Source organism: Salarias fasciatus, chromosome 1, assembly GCF_902148845.1.
Source record: "Salarias fasciatus chromosome 1, fSalaFa1.1, whole genome shotgun sequence".
In the NCBI taxonomy this organism is placed as follows: Eukaryota; Metazoa; Chordata; class Actinopteri; order Blenniiformes; family Blenniidae; genus Salarias; species Salarias fasciatus.
In genome coordinates this window covers 20876734-20892965 of record NC_043745.1, presented here as the reverse complement: position 1 = coordinate 20892965, position 16232 = coordinate 20876734, and the positions used below count along the sequence as shown (strand labels likewise).

The following is a 16232-nucleotide window of genomic DNA, read 5'->3' as shown; positions in this document are numbered from 1 at the left end:
AAGACTTGAACTGGCGTGTCGCTGATCTAGTGATTTCTGTTAATATCAGATGTTACGGATAGGTGCAGCTTTGGAATGGTGTTATGGATGTGGCATTACTGGAGCAAAACTGTTTCTCAGTGTGTATTTAGAGTTTGTAGAGTGGTCTGTATCTCAATCTCTGTCCATCGTGAGAGCTGAGAATATGTCAATGTGAACCACAATCTTCGAAAGTTGTCTGTCTATATTTAGGTTTAAAAATATGTAATAATTGAATCAAGGGGTTAAACAAGTAAAATTTGTGAAGCTGAAGCACCTAGAAATATGGGTAAAACTGAGTAACCTCGGTAAATAAAGTTTTATAGTTAAATATTGTTAGAGATGGGCTAAATTTAGTACTGGTTCAATAATAAAGTCGTTACAAGCTGTAACACTACTACTATTGCTTAAAATCAGGTCATGACATCGCTATGTTTTTGAAAGTAAATAGATATGAGAGAAACTATAAAGCTAGATGAGATATTTGTTGAAACAGTGCATGAAAATAAGGTGACTTGAAATGTCAGAAACAGGCACATACAACACAAAGTGTTGCTTATTTACTGTTGTGGTCAACAGAGATAAATGTGGTATTTAGCAGTCAAACTTGGCAGATAAAAAGTAGTTTCATTAATTTAAAGAAACCAGATGGATGCACGTGGCTCCGTTTTTCTCATAAAATGAAAAGAGTTGTCAATCCAGTTTAGCTGGGCTGCTCAGTATGAGTCCACGTGCAGAACTGCATTACCCATAACCCACAGAGCCGCGACTCCTGTCTGTCACGTGACTCCGTGTCACGTGCTCGCTGGTTGAAACACACCAGGGCCAGTCATTCCCTGCGGCGGAGGCTGAAGGTAACGAGCTGTCAACATTTTATCTCCTCAGTCAACCAAACGACGACCGCATTGCCGCCAGCAGGAGCAGCCCGGGGACTGTTGACGATGCGGGCTGACCGGCGGGGTCGGTCCGCGGGGTGTCTGGGTGTGTTCCAGCGGGCTGTTCCGCTCGGTAGCTAGCTATTGTGAGGCAGCGACAAAGGGCATGGCTGCGTTGACACATGTCATTGTTTCCGCGGTGAAAAGAACACAGCGCAAATCTAATATTTTTCCTGAGCTCCGGGTTCTTAAAAGGCCGTTTCCTGCTGGAAGCTTCAAGCGGTCAGTCAAACCGGGAGTCGGTCGTCCATAGTCAGAAATCACCACCTTCACTCAGTGCTCAAGGCTTCAGGGTGTCTTTATGCAGAGATCATTTCTGAGTTATTTCACTACAGATCAATTTGTTTTCCCTCCTCTCTGTCCCGGTCAGACTCCTTAGAGCTGGGCTGGAGCGGATCAATAGCCTGACATGTCAGTCAGAACAGTCGTGACGGTAGAAATATCAGCTGATGTGTTATGGACAGCTTGACCTCTGGCTTTCCTTCCTCTGACTACAGCATGGTAAATCTATTTGGTTTATTCTCCACAGGAGTGATCTGGTCCTGCAGCAGGTGTCAGTGTGGACCGTCCTCTGGGGTTACAGGTAGGTTCAGTTCAGATTTACAGGGTCCTTCATCCAGCTGTTCTGCTCAAGTCTGGTCTTTTCACATGGACCCTTACTGACCCAGAATACTCTCTTTACCCCCGAGCAAAAAGAATCTCATGTGGAATTTCATGTTCTTTTTCTTATGATACTGACGATAAAGTATTATTGATCTTTATTCTTTTTCCGCGATGTTATTAATTATTCTCTCAAAAAAGTACAACTTCTCTCTTTTGACAATATTTTAAAGTTTATGTAATATCGCTTCTTTAACTTGTAGTCTGGAACTATAGAGTATGTTAATGTGATACTACATATTTTTTGTGATGATATCCCTGGAGAAATCTGGATTCAAGCTCCTTCTGTTTCCCGCAGATCAGTCACCAAATGGCTCCACCATCGCACCTCTGATCGCTCTGAGAAACCTGAGCTGCCTCCAGACTGTTGGACATAAATCACCATCGGCTGCTGCAGCTGGAGGATTTCTTCTCTCTCCACGTTTCTTCCTGGAGACTGATTCCATCAGAACTGGGTCAGACCTCCTGGACTGAGGTGCAGCTTTTGAACCGATGGCGATCAACACCGACGTGGAGGACTGGGGCGTCGTTGGCAGCAATGACTCGGGAGAAAGGGCGTGGCTCCTGCAGAGCCCCAGTGTGGATTCTGTCAGGCAGCCTGAGGCCGACGGCCCGAGGGCCGGAGGCGTGTCGTCAGTCGGAGCCGTCTTCATCGTGGTGAACGCCGCACTGGGAGCGGGTCTGCTCAACTTCCCCGCAGCCTTCAACATGGCGGGAGGCGTCACTGCAGGAGTGCTGCTGCAGATGGTGAGGAGAGATCCCACTGATATGATGAGCTCCTGCTCTCCAGACTGAAGGAGAGCGGTACATCCGCAGCAGATCCATCATGCGGCCGATAAATGATCAGAATGAAGACAGATACTAATCAGATGTGACCACAGGCCAGACACACGTACAGGTGCACCGAGATAACACTAAACTAAATGTTAACAGCTGATATCAGCCGAATGGCCGCCTGTCTTAGTTCTCTCTGAATGTGACCCACAAAAAAAGTTATTGTAGTCGGCGAACCGTAACCTTCTGCTTTTCGTGTCCCTGTGTTTCAGTTCATGCTGATCTTCATCATCAGTGGGCTGGTGATCCTCGGCTACTGCTGCCTGGTTAGTGTGAATCCACCATCATAAGCATTCTTCTCTCTTTTTTTTTTTAATGGTCTTCTATTTCAACCCTGGACACTCCTCAGTATTTCTACTGCAGACTTGAGTCATTGTATTGTCGTTTCCATTCTGATTGACTGCAGAGCTTTACACAGAAGTGCAGACTTTCACTTCCTGAATTTTTGGGAGATGCTGACAGGCTAAAAAAAACACACACACACAGTGTAAAATTAAAACCAAGCCTGAGTCAGCTGAATTTATGTCATGATTTGAAAGATAAGCGATACATTACTATTATTACCAGGGCTTTAAAAAGGAACTAAAGTTGGTTCTTTTGTGAGTTTTGATCAAAATGATTCATCAACAGGGTACACCCAGCTGAATGTCTGCTTGTGGATAGAAGGAAAACTTATGCTCAGCTGTTTCAACCAGCATGGAATATCAGCTTAGTGCGTTCTTGTGCACCTTGTGTTTGTTTGGAAATGTATTTATCACTGTGTTACTTCCATTTAAATCACAGTCACTCTATTAGCAGCAAAACATGTTTAATTGTTTAATTTTTTTATCATTCTCAATTGAAAAAAAGAAATTGAATGATTGAAGGTTCACCAGTGTTATATACAGGTGAAAAAAATAGAATATTATTGAAGATGTAATTGCTTTTTTTATTATTTATACATTAAAACACAAACCAAAAAGGTATTTAGGTATTTTTAATATTGCATAATTTGGGAATTATGGCATCTGGTGAAAAATATGTAATATATATTCAGTGATATATTTCATAACTTTGAGATAAATTGTTACATGCAAACATTATGGAGAAACAAAACTGGCTTGAAATATTCCAATTTATATGTGATACGTTTAAGAAACATCAAAAGTTTCACTCTTTGAATCAAATTTTTTTTTCCAGTGTTTTGAGGCTCACCTTTAATAATCTAATATGCCCAATGTCTATTATGGTCCGCTTCCTCCAGGTCAGTAACGAAGGCACCTATCAGGAGGTGGTCCGAGCCACCTGTGGAAGAGTCACTGGAGTCCTGTGTGAAGTCGCCATCGCCGTCTACACCTTCGGCACTTGCATTGCTTTCTTCATCGTGATTGGAGACCAGCTGGATCGCTGTGAGTACAACCAGCAGCTTAATTTAACAGACCGGTCAGATAGTGTCACTTTGATGTGATTGACTGGATTCATTTAGATTTTATGACTATTATGTAACATCAAGTAATATGTAATGAGTGACTATTTTATTTTATTAAACATTACTGTGTTTTATATAATGAGAAACTGATGCTTCAGATGCGTGGCAGGCTGGTGGGGTGTTCACACTGCAGAGGTCCTGCTGACTCCCATAATGAACCCAGTGTTTAATTGCTCTACTTTCCGGTAGTTCCTGAACTTTCTGGACATCATAAATCGTCCAGAAGTCATGGGCTCAATGTGGGTTGAAGCCACAGAGTCGCATTTTTCTCCATTTACATGGATTTTGTCTTTATTGCGCTTTGATGAGGGCAAAGAGCACCGAGGACGACACCGCTCAGCTTTTTGGTTCTCTCATGTGACCAGGTCTGAGATTATTATTACCCTGTGACATGCTGACGGTGTGGAACTCCTCCTTCAGCCCCTTCCTGACCTTCTGGCTTCTGCTTCAAAGTTAACGCAGCGGTCGTGACTTTGATTATCTGCTGAACGTCTGCTCCGTGCACAGCAGCCCACAGCTCACCAATTCACCAGCATGCTGTTCATTTCAGTGTCTCGGTGCATCTCTGTCCTCCTCAGAGGTTTGTTTTTTATGGTTCCTGCTGTGTGTTGCAGTGATTGCTGCCATGACCCATGAGCCAGCTGCGGCCTACTGGTACACTGACCGCAAATTCACCATCGTGGTCACTGCCGTCCTGGTCATTCTCCCTCTGTCCATCCCCAAAGAGATCGGCTTCCAGAAATATGCCAGGTACACGGCTGAGTCAATCCGCAGCCCGTTCTCATGCTGAGAATCACAATTTTGCTGTTTTTCTCTGAGTCTTTCGGTTTGCACAGTGATCGTCTGAGTGACTTCTCTCCACTGTAGTGCTCTGAGTGTGATGGGAACCTGGTACGTTACCATTGTGGTCATTATAAAGTACATCTGGCCGGATAAAGAGGTGACTCCAGGTTACGTTGCCCCCAGGTGAGGCCTGCACGCACAATTTACAACACTGCCAGCCGCTAAGCGCTTTTTAAGAATATTTTCCCATTTTTTTTTCTTCGGCGCAGAAGTCCATCCCATTTTCATGTTGCTTTGCTTGAGTCGCTGAATTGTTGTGTTTGTTACAGTGCTGCTTCCTGGACTGCCGTTTTCAATGCCATGCCCACCATATGCTTTGGTTTCCAGGTACCTCTCCACTTTGTATTGTTTGAGATCCCTCTGAAATGTTGCTTTAAAGTCTGACCTTATGAGTGGTGCGTTCCTTTCCCCTCTCCTCAGTGCCATGTCAGCTGTGTGCCGGTGTTTAACAGCATGAGCAGGAAGGAAATCAAACCTTGGGGCCTTGTCGTGACTCTCAGCATGATAATCTGCCTTTTCGTTTACACGGGAACAGGTATGGTGCTTTTCTGTATTTGCATGCATAAATGATCCATTAACAACTCAAACACTGAGCGTTGACATAACGATTATCCGAAACATGATGACTACTGACATGTGAAATGAAGAGCAGTGTTTACCTTCATGGTACATGTCAGTGGGAGGAGAATACATTATGCAGCAAGTGAACATTTCGGCCGTAAAGTCAGTGTGTTTGAAGGAGAAAATCGTGACAGTTTTAAGCATTATAGCAATTTAAAATTACATTTTGTTAAATCTTTGCTGTGCTCATATGTTGGGAAAATGCTGAGTTAAGGTCTTATCTCTTGTAACGACCATTGTCAGAACTGCAGGTTTGATCATGACGCTCTGTCCTGGTAATAACTTTTACTATCAGGACGTTCCCACGCAGGAAAACAAATTCTCATTATCTTTGGAATATGAACTCAAACACGTAATCTGCCTCCTTTAAAAAGAAAGTAAACAAAAATTTTGACTTGTTTTTCCCCCTTGTCTCTGTACTCCCACCCCTGTATGTGTACAAGTCCCTGCTGCAAGTAAAACTTAAAGTAGACCTGAAGAGAAAATGCTTCTCACATCACAACGAATGATTTGTGTGAGAAATGTAGTTGCTGACTTGCAGCCTGATGAAAATCCGCTGGATTTAAAATGCATGTGTGTGGAATGTGCACGTCAGTGTTTAGTCCAGTGATTGGCTTGGCTGCTCTCTGCCTTTAGTCCAATGTTAGCAGCAATACATAAAAGAGAGATGAAAAATCAAATGGATTTTCACCATAATAAATTGTATTTGTCAACAGTTTGCAGAGAATCCATCAATAAAATGTCAGTTTACTTCCTGCCGACTGTTAGAAAGCTTCTGTTGTGACAGTCTGTTAAAATGCAATGCTTGTATTTGCTCAGGCGTCTGTGGCTTCCTCACGTTCGGCTCCAACGTCAGTCAGGACGTGCTGATTTCGTACCCTTCTGACGATGTGGCCGTGGCCATCGCCAGAGCTTTCATCGTCATCTGTGTTGTTACTTCGTACCCCATTTTACACTTCTGCGGCAGGTAAGATACAGTCACAGTACGTTTTTTTTTTTTAATGACTTTTATTAACACTGGCTGTTTAGGTCATTTTAAGAGAGTGTACCGATAATCAAGTGTTTTTATTGACGTCACTGTTAAATTGTTTGGTAACCACCTCCAAAAAAGTTCAGAAAGTCTTCAGTCTTTTTTTGTTTCTGTTAGTTCATGAAGCACAGCGTTCATTAATACCGGCACAGACACTGATCATATTAAATGTATCAAGGATTGACTCAATATTACCAAACCACATTAAAGTCCCAGTGTGTTCTCTTTATAGTGCGATCACCTGAATCTAAGAAGGGTTTTGTTTTTGTTAGAATCAGCCTCTCATATTTATATTCCATAGTGTGCGTCACATTTATAATTATTTGTGGTCACTGTGGGCTTCATCAAAACTTGGAGCAGGGGTGTTAAATGTAAAATCTCTGTTCTTCGCAGACTTCATAAATCTTCCAGTAAGAGTTACTGCTATTTCTAATTTGTCCACTGGGGGTCGCACTGCTCCAGAAACACACACAACACTGAAACCCAAAACTGAAGAGCAGACTGCTGCAAATTGCAAGTGAAATTACATTAGCATCAAAGAGAGAGGGGGTTTGTGAAACAAGTTTTGAATTCCTCAGACACGCATCCTGTGAAAGTGCTTTTTTTTTCCCTCCTCGAGTCTGGAGAGAATGGCTGCAGTGGAGAGGATTTTAAATTTCATTTTGAAAAAAAAAAAAAAAAGGGAAGCCGTCAGTGACAACTTTTATAAAAGGCTCATTGAATATGAAGAGTCAGAGCGTCTGTATTTCTATGCACCAATCCAAGAGACACTTTGGAGCTGCTATTACTTAAAGGTGATTCTAAAGTTCCTGTCTTACTCAGAAGTTCAATTACTGAGAAGCATTACTTCTGCATACCTCATGTGTCGTTTGGAGAAGCTTTTCTTCTTTCACTAGTTGGTGTGTGAGGCGTGTTTCTCTGGTCTGATCCTGCAGGGCCGTCATAGAGGGACTCTGGCTGCGTTTCCAAGGCGAGCAGGTGGAGGTGTGTGTGCGCCGCGAGCGGAGGAGGAGGATCCTGCAGACGCTGGTGTGGTTTGTCGTCACGCTCGTCCTCGCCCTCTTCATCCCGGATATCGGTCGAGTGATTTCACTGATCGGAGGATTGGCAGCTTGTTTTATCTTCGTCTTCCCCGGTAACAATAACCTCAGCATTTCTACTGTCAAAGATGTCCGAATAATCTTAATATAAGACTGTAATGCCCATCAAATGTTCTGTAACCTTACAGGTTTGTGTTTGATGCAAGCCAAGTTATCAGAGACTGACAATCGATCTGCAAGGTGAGATGATGTTGAATTAAAAATAATTACCGTCCATTTTGATCTTTTGCTACATCAACAGATGCTTATGCACCAAACCCAACAGTGTGTCAGGTTTGCACTCCTACTTCGGACATTTTTGGGGTGTATGGTGCAAAAGTAGACAGGATTACTTTCCTCATTTCCTCAATTTAACCGCACCATGAAGTACCAGTGATCTGATCCACTTCCCGCTTTAAACGTTTCAGTATAAATGTCAGAAGCGAGTCGAAGCGGACTTGTTTCAGAGTCCGTCGTTTGGTTTCATCCTGGTCGTCTCTCTTCCAGCTGGCACGGGTTGGTGGTCTTTGGCGTTGTCATGGTTACGCTGGGAGCCTTCATCTTCGGTCTCACCACAACAAACTCCATCTATCAGGATGTGGCCAACTGAAAGGAACTTAATGGGAGGAGCGCAGCTCGTCTTTGACGAAGACGAGGAGGAGGAGGAGGTTCTGACATGCGCTGCTATTCTGCTATTCTAGACTGCTGGATCAGACCAAGCATCACGTGACTTATTTAAACACTCCAGACCACCACAGCTCATCTGCTTCATTCAGAGTTAACGCTCCTGAGGGGTTTTTCGTCGGTGGAGAGGCGCCACAGGAAGCCAAGTGACTTCAAAGCACTCAAATTTGTTTTCTGTGAAGTTTTAATAGCATGCAATATGTCTGGCGCTGCTCCCGTCTCAGGACTGTGAGAGCAGAACATCCAGTCCTGTTTACAAGAGTCCAGGGACTTTATGTAGTAATGGTCTTACAATCAAATTGATTTTAATAAGGAAATTGTACCAATTTGTGTATTTTAACTTGCACGGCTACGAAAGTCTTTGTGATCATTGAATATCAACATGCTGTGGTTCTCATGTATAGATATACGCTCTCTATTCAGGTTCAGACTTTTTATTACCAGTTCCTCATCTGTCGACTCAAGAGATTGGTTGAAATACCAGATAACAGAACTTACTGTCTTTCAGCTGATGCAGTGTATGTCAGTGAAAACTTCGAAATCTGTGAAATGTGATCAAGCCTTGACCAAATTAGGGGATTAGAGAACCGAGGTTTGAATCTCCGTCACAGCAGGAAGTGAAACAGACAGATAGTCACGTTCATGTAGCTGTGATCCCTGAAGCAAAACACCCCTTGAAACTGCATGGGCCAGACACACTAACTCATTACTTTTTTTTTTTTTTTTTTAATCAAATTTATCAGCTAATCAAAGCCATATGGTTTTGGTTTTTATTGGATTTTTTCATATTTTACTCAAATATGGTCAGATTGATTTGATGAATTTTTACATTGGGTTTTATGGTTGATTATATCTGTGGCTAAAAAATGATTAAAAAAAATTAATTGAAACATTTATTTTAGATCACCCAAACTAAGACATTCAGCCTTGTGATGGAAAATAAAACGACTGTTTCAAAATCAGACTATTTCTAAAGATCAGATGTTTTCAGCATTTTTTCATCCAAATGCCATAGTTGTTACCAATTTATTGTAATTGTCTGAATTTTTGTTTCGACTTTACAAGTGAAGAAATAACTGACAAAACATCGAGACTACACACACACACACACAGTTTTCACTCATATTCATATTGTAGTAATCTGAGGCACACCTGAACACTCAGAAGAAAAAGCAACATTGATTTAAGCCATATGTAGAACATCCAGGTACCTCAAACGATTCAAAGCACATGTGTGAGGTAGAAAACCAAACTGCCTTTGTTCTTCAGGCAAAAAAAAAGGATGAAGGTATATTTCACCAAAATTACTTTGTGTGCAATTTCATAGAACATCATGTTGAACAACTACCAAAACCAAATTACAGACATTTACCTCTAAAGAAATAGAGACGTAGTAGACGTAAGATGGGGAATTACATAAGTTTGAATATAGTAATCCAAACTAAGCCAAGTGATTTTCATCTGTTTTATGTTTTTTGAGTCTTTTGCCTGGCTAATCTTCTTTAGGGCGCTATGCAGTTTAATTCGAAATCAGATCAAATGAGTTGGTTTTTTTTCTCCAGTTACATTAAAAAAAGAAGAATGTTATTCTATGAACATGAAATGTATAAGGGATTGTTTCAGTGTACTACGTTTACTAGTCAATGTTTGAATACTGAGACTTGTGCATCATAGTTTATAGGAGCAAAAAATATACAAGTGAGATTTGTCATCTGTGACGAGTGCGAACTGTTGGGACTGTTCTTAATTTGAACACATTGTGCAAGAATTTTTATGGTTTGGTGCTTCAATGTTCATGTTTTTCTTTTTAAATATATATATTTTTAACATTTTGCTTTTTGGTTTGACAAACCAGTGTTTGGTCGTGTTTATATCAGCAGCATTTACGATTTATGTCAGTGACGTACTCAGTTTCAAACTGAAAGAACAGTGCAAACCTATTTCTGTGACTTCCTGTCGTCTCACGCTGAAAGGTGACGAAGTGTGTGGAATAAATTAACTGGATTCAAAGCATGTAAATAAGCATGTAAATAAATCTGACAATCCTCATGTCCCAAGTTCAAAACAATCTTTAATAAAACACGTTCCAGTGAGGAAGTTTTGATCAACAAAGTTTGTGTAAAGTCATTAATTAAAAGAAAACACATTTGTCATCAAACAACAAACCAACATCACTTTAGTGCAACAATCAGTTTTAGAAGATTATACCTGTACTGTGTGTGAATGAAATTTAACTAAAAACTATGAAAAATGTCATTTTAAAATCTGTATGTGCATCAGTTATTTCTCCTAAATGGACTCTCTGATGTACTGCACTTTGGATAAAAGCGTCTGCTGAATGAATCTGCACCACCTTTAGGAATTTGAATAATTCCTCTCTGCTACTGCGCTTGATTAGATTTCTATGACAGTAAACACACCAATGTTTTTACATCCACACTGGTTCATTCTTTCCCATATTCATTTCCCATTCAATGAAATTATTTCTGTAATAGAAGTGATTGTGTGGCCTCTCCTACTTTGAGAAAAGTTGTGACAACTGGAGCCTCGTCTGGGATTTAATCAACGTTTGAATGACTGAGGTTTCAGCCTCTCTGGCTGTTTGGCCTGATTTCAGTTTATCCGGTAATCTAATTTATCCCAGTTTACTGGATGCGGGCTGCTGTTGCCACTGACTTGTTGTCACTATTTTTCAGATAATAGTTTGCGTCGGACTTCAGTCAGAATGTGACAGTTTGTGAGTGAAAGTGAAGATGATCATTCTTCACAATTACCAATATTCAGAAAAGTGCACACATTTAGCCGAGAGAAATAAACGAAACCCAGAAATAAGGCATCAATCCATTTTCTTTTCCCTTTAAAGTAATTGTTCCTGAGTAAACACGCCATTTAAAAAGAGGTGAGTGCAGCTCCCTCATGGCGCAGTGTTTGTTATGAAAGACTCAAACAGATGGAGAGCTGGACCAGGAGCCCACTGAGGAACCATGTGACCTGCGCCCTGCAACACACAACCATACGCTCTTTAACTGCTCAAATAAATGAGGAAGCTGAAAAATGAACGACGACGCAGACACTCGTGTCTCCTTACCTTAACCGTCATGAAAGTGATGTTCCCGAACTGCTGGTAGAAACCCGCTACCTGTTTGTCATGGAGCCAAGTCTGGTACTTCGTCGTTTCCTGAGAGGAAAAAATTCAGGACAATCAGGCAATCTGTCAGCTTGGCGTTGTACTTTTAATATCATTTATTTAATCAACAGTGGCATTTCTTTAAATGTGTTCACGATTCCAGGGTAACACTCTATTTATACACTATTTTATATACAATACCAATGCAGGTTATGTGAACTGGACCTGTGAGGAGTGTTTGGCCCTCAGCTATGGATCAAAGGCCAAACAGTGGGACGGCTCACTGCTCTTAAAACTCAACAAAACTCCAGGCAGTACACGACTGTACCAAAGAGCTCTCTCGTCATTTTTAACCTCAATTCACACATTTATTGGCCATGAAATCATGCGGTGAGTCCTGCTGTAGCTGGTTTGGGGCGAATGTTCAGAAAGAACATTATAGCTCCAAACAACCTGAACTGATTTCATCTTTACATTGTTGCCAGCTCAGTGTGACGCGACTGTTGTGGACTCCTGGCAAAATTCTTAACATTCCACCAGATCGTTTCAACTGCTGAGAGAGATTGACACTACTGATCAATATTTTTTAAGAACAACATGCTCAGAGAGGCTGGTCAATGAGCTGTGTGAGGTAACGATGGCAACATTTCACTCATCTATAGTTTTTGCTTTGTAAATCATTCAAATCTATGAAATGAAAGTTATACCTCCATCCCCAAGTCCTCCACGAACCACTGGTCTCCCAGGAAGTTGCAGGCCATGTCGGTGTCGCCGTTGTACACGAGAGCCCGCAGGCCCAAAGACAGCAGCTTCAAATACTCGTCTTTCATTGTGGAGTGGACAATCTTGTATTTCATTCCAACGTCGTCGCTGTGAACGACACATATCGTCATTGTGAAAAAAATCCCCTTCGCCATTGTGTTTATGATCTTGATAAACAAGGAAAACCTGACTGAATTTTTTTTTTCCAAGACCGTCTTGGCCAAGTAATTAAAAATGGTACATAAACAGGCAGAAAACATTCAAGAACAACAGTTATTCCAGCAAAATAAGGATGATTAAGAAATAAACCTAAAATGCTTAAGAGCTATTATATATCTAGGGGTATTAGCAACAACATGCATCTGGGATATCATCATTTAAAATGGCCTTAAAACCATTGAAACAAGCTAAATCACTTATTTTCATAGCTTTCATGGTTTGATTATATTTTGTACTCAAATGAATTGTTGCTGACGACCAAACCAAATGGTAAAGAACTGGAATGAGCAAGTCGAGAAACGCTGCCATCCTTGAAACCATCCCACCCTTAAGACTTAAGTCATCTCATAGCTATTTTGATATGAATTGATTACAGGTTTTTTTTCAAGCCGACAGTGCCACCATTTGCTGAAACAGACCTGCAGATGTCCCAGGCTGGCAGTATATCAGGAATGTGTAACGCTTTCCTCACGTCGCCTCTGTTTAGCCAGTTTGCCTGAGCCGTGCTGTTGATGCAGGGAGGAACTATGCCCAGAGACGTGGGGGATGAAACTGGATCTGTAACCTGAATTCAAGAATCTTATTGGTAACACGACAAGGCAAGGTGGATCAGTCAGATCATTGGTTCACAGAGGGGAAAGGTCACCTTGTGGGTGTGTGGGTCCTTCCTGAAGTTCTTAAAGAGGTGACTCATGGCCCACTGGTAGCCTCTGTGGGACCGTCCATAACCCTCGCAATTCAAGTAAAGGGCGTACTCATTAAGGCCACTGTTATACACTATTCCAAATGCTTCATTTACCTGAAAGGAGACAGGAAAGAACAAAATGAGTCATGGCATCTCACCAGAAATTCCCAGATGAATTTTAGAATATAATGCCCTCATACCAAAATCCGGCAGGTCTCGGAGCTGGAGTTGTAAAAGTCACAGCTTCCCTTGTCGCAGCAATTCATGTTGAGATCACGCCACAAACTGCACATAAAACACAGCAATCTCTACATCAGTTATGTACAACTTACACCTCTACAGTCTAACAGACAGTTTGTCATTCCTCTACTTGATGCAAAGCATTAAAGTGAGAAACTTCAACTCCTGGCAGTCACTTTGGTTTCAGGAAGGAGAGAAACTGCAGCGAGATTTATGGACATAAAGAAACGTTTTAATTGTGCAGTGACAGAACAGTTAATCAGCGAGCCTCAAGGATCTCTAAGTCTTCCATGGTCCGTTCGCTTTATTGTCCTCGGTGCCGGGAGGTGAAGATAAGGCAGTCCTTGAGAGAGTTTAGACTCTCAGCATATTATTGATAGACCACCTTCCAGATGGGGTGACCAGGGAGGCCCTCATCGCACTATAAAGTTCTGTGTTATGAGACATTTTAGGATATCAGACGGTGCCCATTTGGGCATCATGAGCCAAGGATACATTCAAACACTCCATTACTCCAGTGCCCTGACCTAGAAATGCTCCAAGCATAAATATACACATCCATCAGGCAAACATGACAGCCAACCTAATATTGTGTATGTCCCTTATTTTCTGCACATCACGGCTTGAACTCTACTGGGTCTCTAATGGTTTGCCAATGTATCTGGCACCAAGATGTGAGCAGCACGCCTTTTAAAACAGGGACGTTGCTAAACTGGGCAACTCACTGTTCAGCACAACAAATACCGTAGATACTTGATTCAATCGACATCTGGGGAATCTGGAAGTCAAATTAATTGTTGTGTTCTCACACCATTCCTGCAACATTTTCATCAAAAACGTAGGCCGTGTTATTCTTCCAAAGAACATGTATGTCTAATTACATAAAAGCCTTTATCAAAATCTAAAGGCGCATCTTTCATTAAACTTTTTTTTCTGTCATCTGAGATACTGTGCTTGTTTTTCTGGGGTCCATTGCCACAGTTGGTGTAGCAAATATAAATCGAGGCGATGATTATTTCCTAAACACAAAGATGGACTCACTCTTCTCCGAAGAGGCCATGGTAGTATCCAAAGTAGATCAGTGATTGATCATTGAGTGCGAAGCTGCTGAGACCATTCCCCACTGCAAAGCCCTGCAAGCAAATGTGCTCAGAAATACATTTTTCCTCAGACATTTCAAGATGTACAAACTCATATTCCTCACTGAAATACTTTCAAAAAAAAAAAAAAAAAAAAAGGACAAATTTGCATGTCGTGCCTCACCTTAAAGTTGATTTTCGCTGGTCCTGTGGCCACCTGCAGGCTGAGCGTTGGTGCGTAGATCCCACCGTAACTTTCCCCAAAAATGTAGAACTCATTCTGAGTGAAGTTTGGGAACTTGGCGAAGAAATTCTGCAAGGCTCTGTAGTTATCTTCAGCAACCTAAAAAAAGACATACAAGATATTATCTCCAGTCAAATGCTGTTTCTAAGCTGTGCTTGGTGAAACAAAGTGTTGCTCCTTTTCTGCACCTCAGTATCATTGGTTGAATATTCTCCATCATCAGAGTAAGAGTATCCAACTCCTGCAGGGGATTCCAGATACACCACATTGGCAATTTTGTTCCAGCTGAATGGATTCTCGTAGAGTGTGGCCCCATCATCACGTACCTGCAGAGCAAAGTCAACACTTGCCACTCAGATTGATTACGATTCAGTTTATAGGTGCTTTTATTCGCACAGTGAAGCCTGCTCACATGAAACGGTCCATTTTCTGACAGGAATCCATCCAGCGAGCTGCAGCCAGGGCCTCCATTCAGCCAGAGCACCAGAGGATCTTTGACAGGGTCCCTCTGAGAAGTCACAAACCTGCAGGAAATCAAGACCAGGAATTCAATCTTCACACTGACAGGTCACACGCATAATTCAAGCCAAAAGTAACAATGGTAACTCCCAGCACACAAAACCAACAATTATGTCAATATACATATATATTACCGAATTGTAATTCTATCCCAGAATTTCAGTGGCGAGAGGCAATTTCACACCTGACAGCAATGACCACCAGGAGAGACTTTACATATTTACTGTTATATATTTGACTTGGATTGCACACTATCAGGATGTGATACAAGCTCAAATTACAGGAACAGTACTTTGTGTTAACGGCAAAGTGAAACCTTTTTTTCCATCGAACTTGTGATTGCTGGGAGGCACTTTAAGAAGATACTGTGTACAGCAAGTGAACCACGCTGACCAGCCAAGGGGGATAAGTCAACACTGACTGTACCCATCTCCTGATAAAGTGTCAGAGTTAGGACATTTTAGATAGATCAACAAGGCACAGGCAACACTGATGATTGAATCATAAAAAACACGAGACATAAAAAGGAGATCATTTGGCCTCTTTTGGAACTAGGATACTAAATACATATACTTTCAACCATATTATTGTTCAACTGCCACATAAACTTTGTGTTTTACTGTGGTTGGTACAAATTAGACATGTACACAGATTTTCTCTGCTCCAAAAAGTGTTTTAAGACAGTTTTCTGTAAAGCCACTTATCTGATATCCTTCGATAAACACTCTTGATAACGCAATGTTCCTTCTGTTTACCTCTAACAAAATGCTGTTTTATGTTGAAAACCGGACATTTTTAAGTATTTCCTGAAGATTGCCGCACTCAGTTGATTCACATTATTTACAGACTGATTTTCTGATCGTGACTTTCAGGTGTCTGCACGGTCTGCGCAGGAGCTTCAGTCATTCTTACCAGTAATGCAGATACCTCCTGGGCCTGGTCTGCAGGTATCCGGACCACTGTCTGTAGCCGGGTTTGAACGTCATGCCGGGCAGGTGGTGGACCTCGTCCGGAGCGTACTGAGCCCGCGAGCCGAGCGGAACCACGGCCAGCAGACACAGCAGCAGACCGCCGGCAGACATCGCTGAGCTGAAGTACATAACCCAAACTTCTTCGCTGTGACTTCCTCGAACGTCCTCTCTAGCACTGCTGCAAAGAACGCAACGACGTCATGTGACTGCTCGG

General features: G+C 41.8%; 2 protein-coding genes across 2 annotated transcripts; one reads left to right on the top strand and one right to left on the bottom strand.

Annotated features, from left to right (window-relative positions):
* Positions 1–816: 816 nt before the first annotated feature.
* On the top strand, positions 817–9975 carry slc38a7 (solute carrier family 38 member 7). The gene is made up of 13 exons (XM_030089817.1): positions 817–872; positions 1483–1536; positions 1912–2360; positions 2660–2713; positions 3691–3835; positions 4530–4665; positions 4783–4881; positions 5028–5085; positions 5179–5293; positions 6199–6346; positions 7345–7544; positions 7638–7689; positions 7996–9975. Exons 3-13 carry the CDS (start codon positions 2106–2108, stop codon positions 8096–8098), a joined length of 1365 nt encoding a protein of 454 aa, XP_029945677.1. The 5' UTR covers positions 817–872; positions 1483–1536; positions 1912–2105; the 3' UTR covers positions 8099–9975.
* A 248-nt stretch (positions 9976–10223) lies between these two features.
* On the bottom strand, positions 10224–16207 carry LOC115387190 (lysosomal protective protein). Its single transcript, XM_030089807.1, has 11 exons — positions 15960–16207; positions 14941–15052; positions 14717–14854; positions 14469–14627; positions 14247–14338; positions 13166–13250; positions 12927–13079; positions 12700–12845; positions 12007–12169; positions 11261–11350; positions 10224–11170 (listed from the first exon to the last, which is right to left on the bottom strand). Exons 1-11 carry the CDS (start codon positions 16145–16147, stop codon positions 11087–11089), a joined length of 1410 nt encoding a protein of 469 aa, XP_029945667.1. The 5' UTR covers positions 16148–16207; the 3' UTR covers positions 10224–11086.
* Positions 16208–16232: the final 25 nt, after the last annotated feature.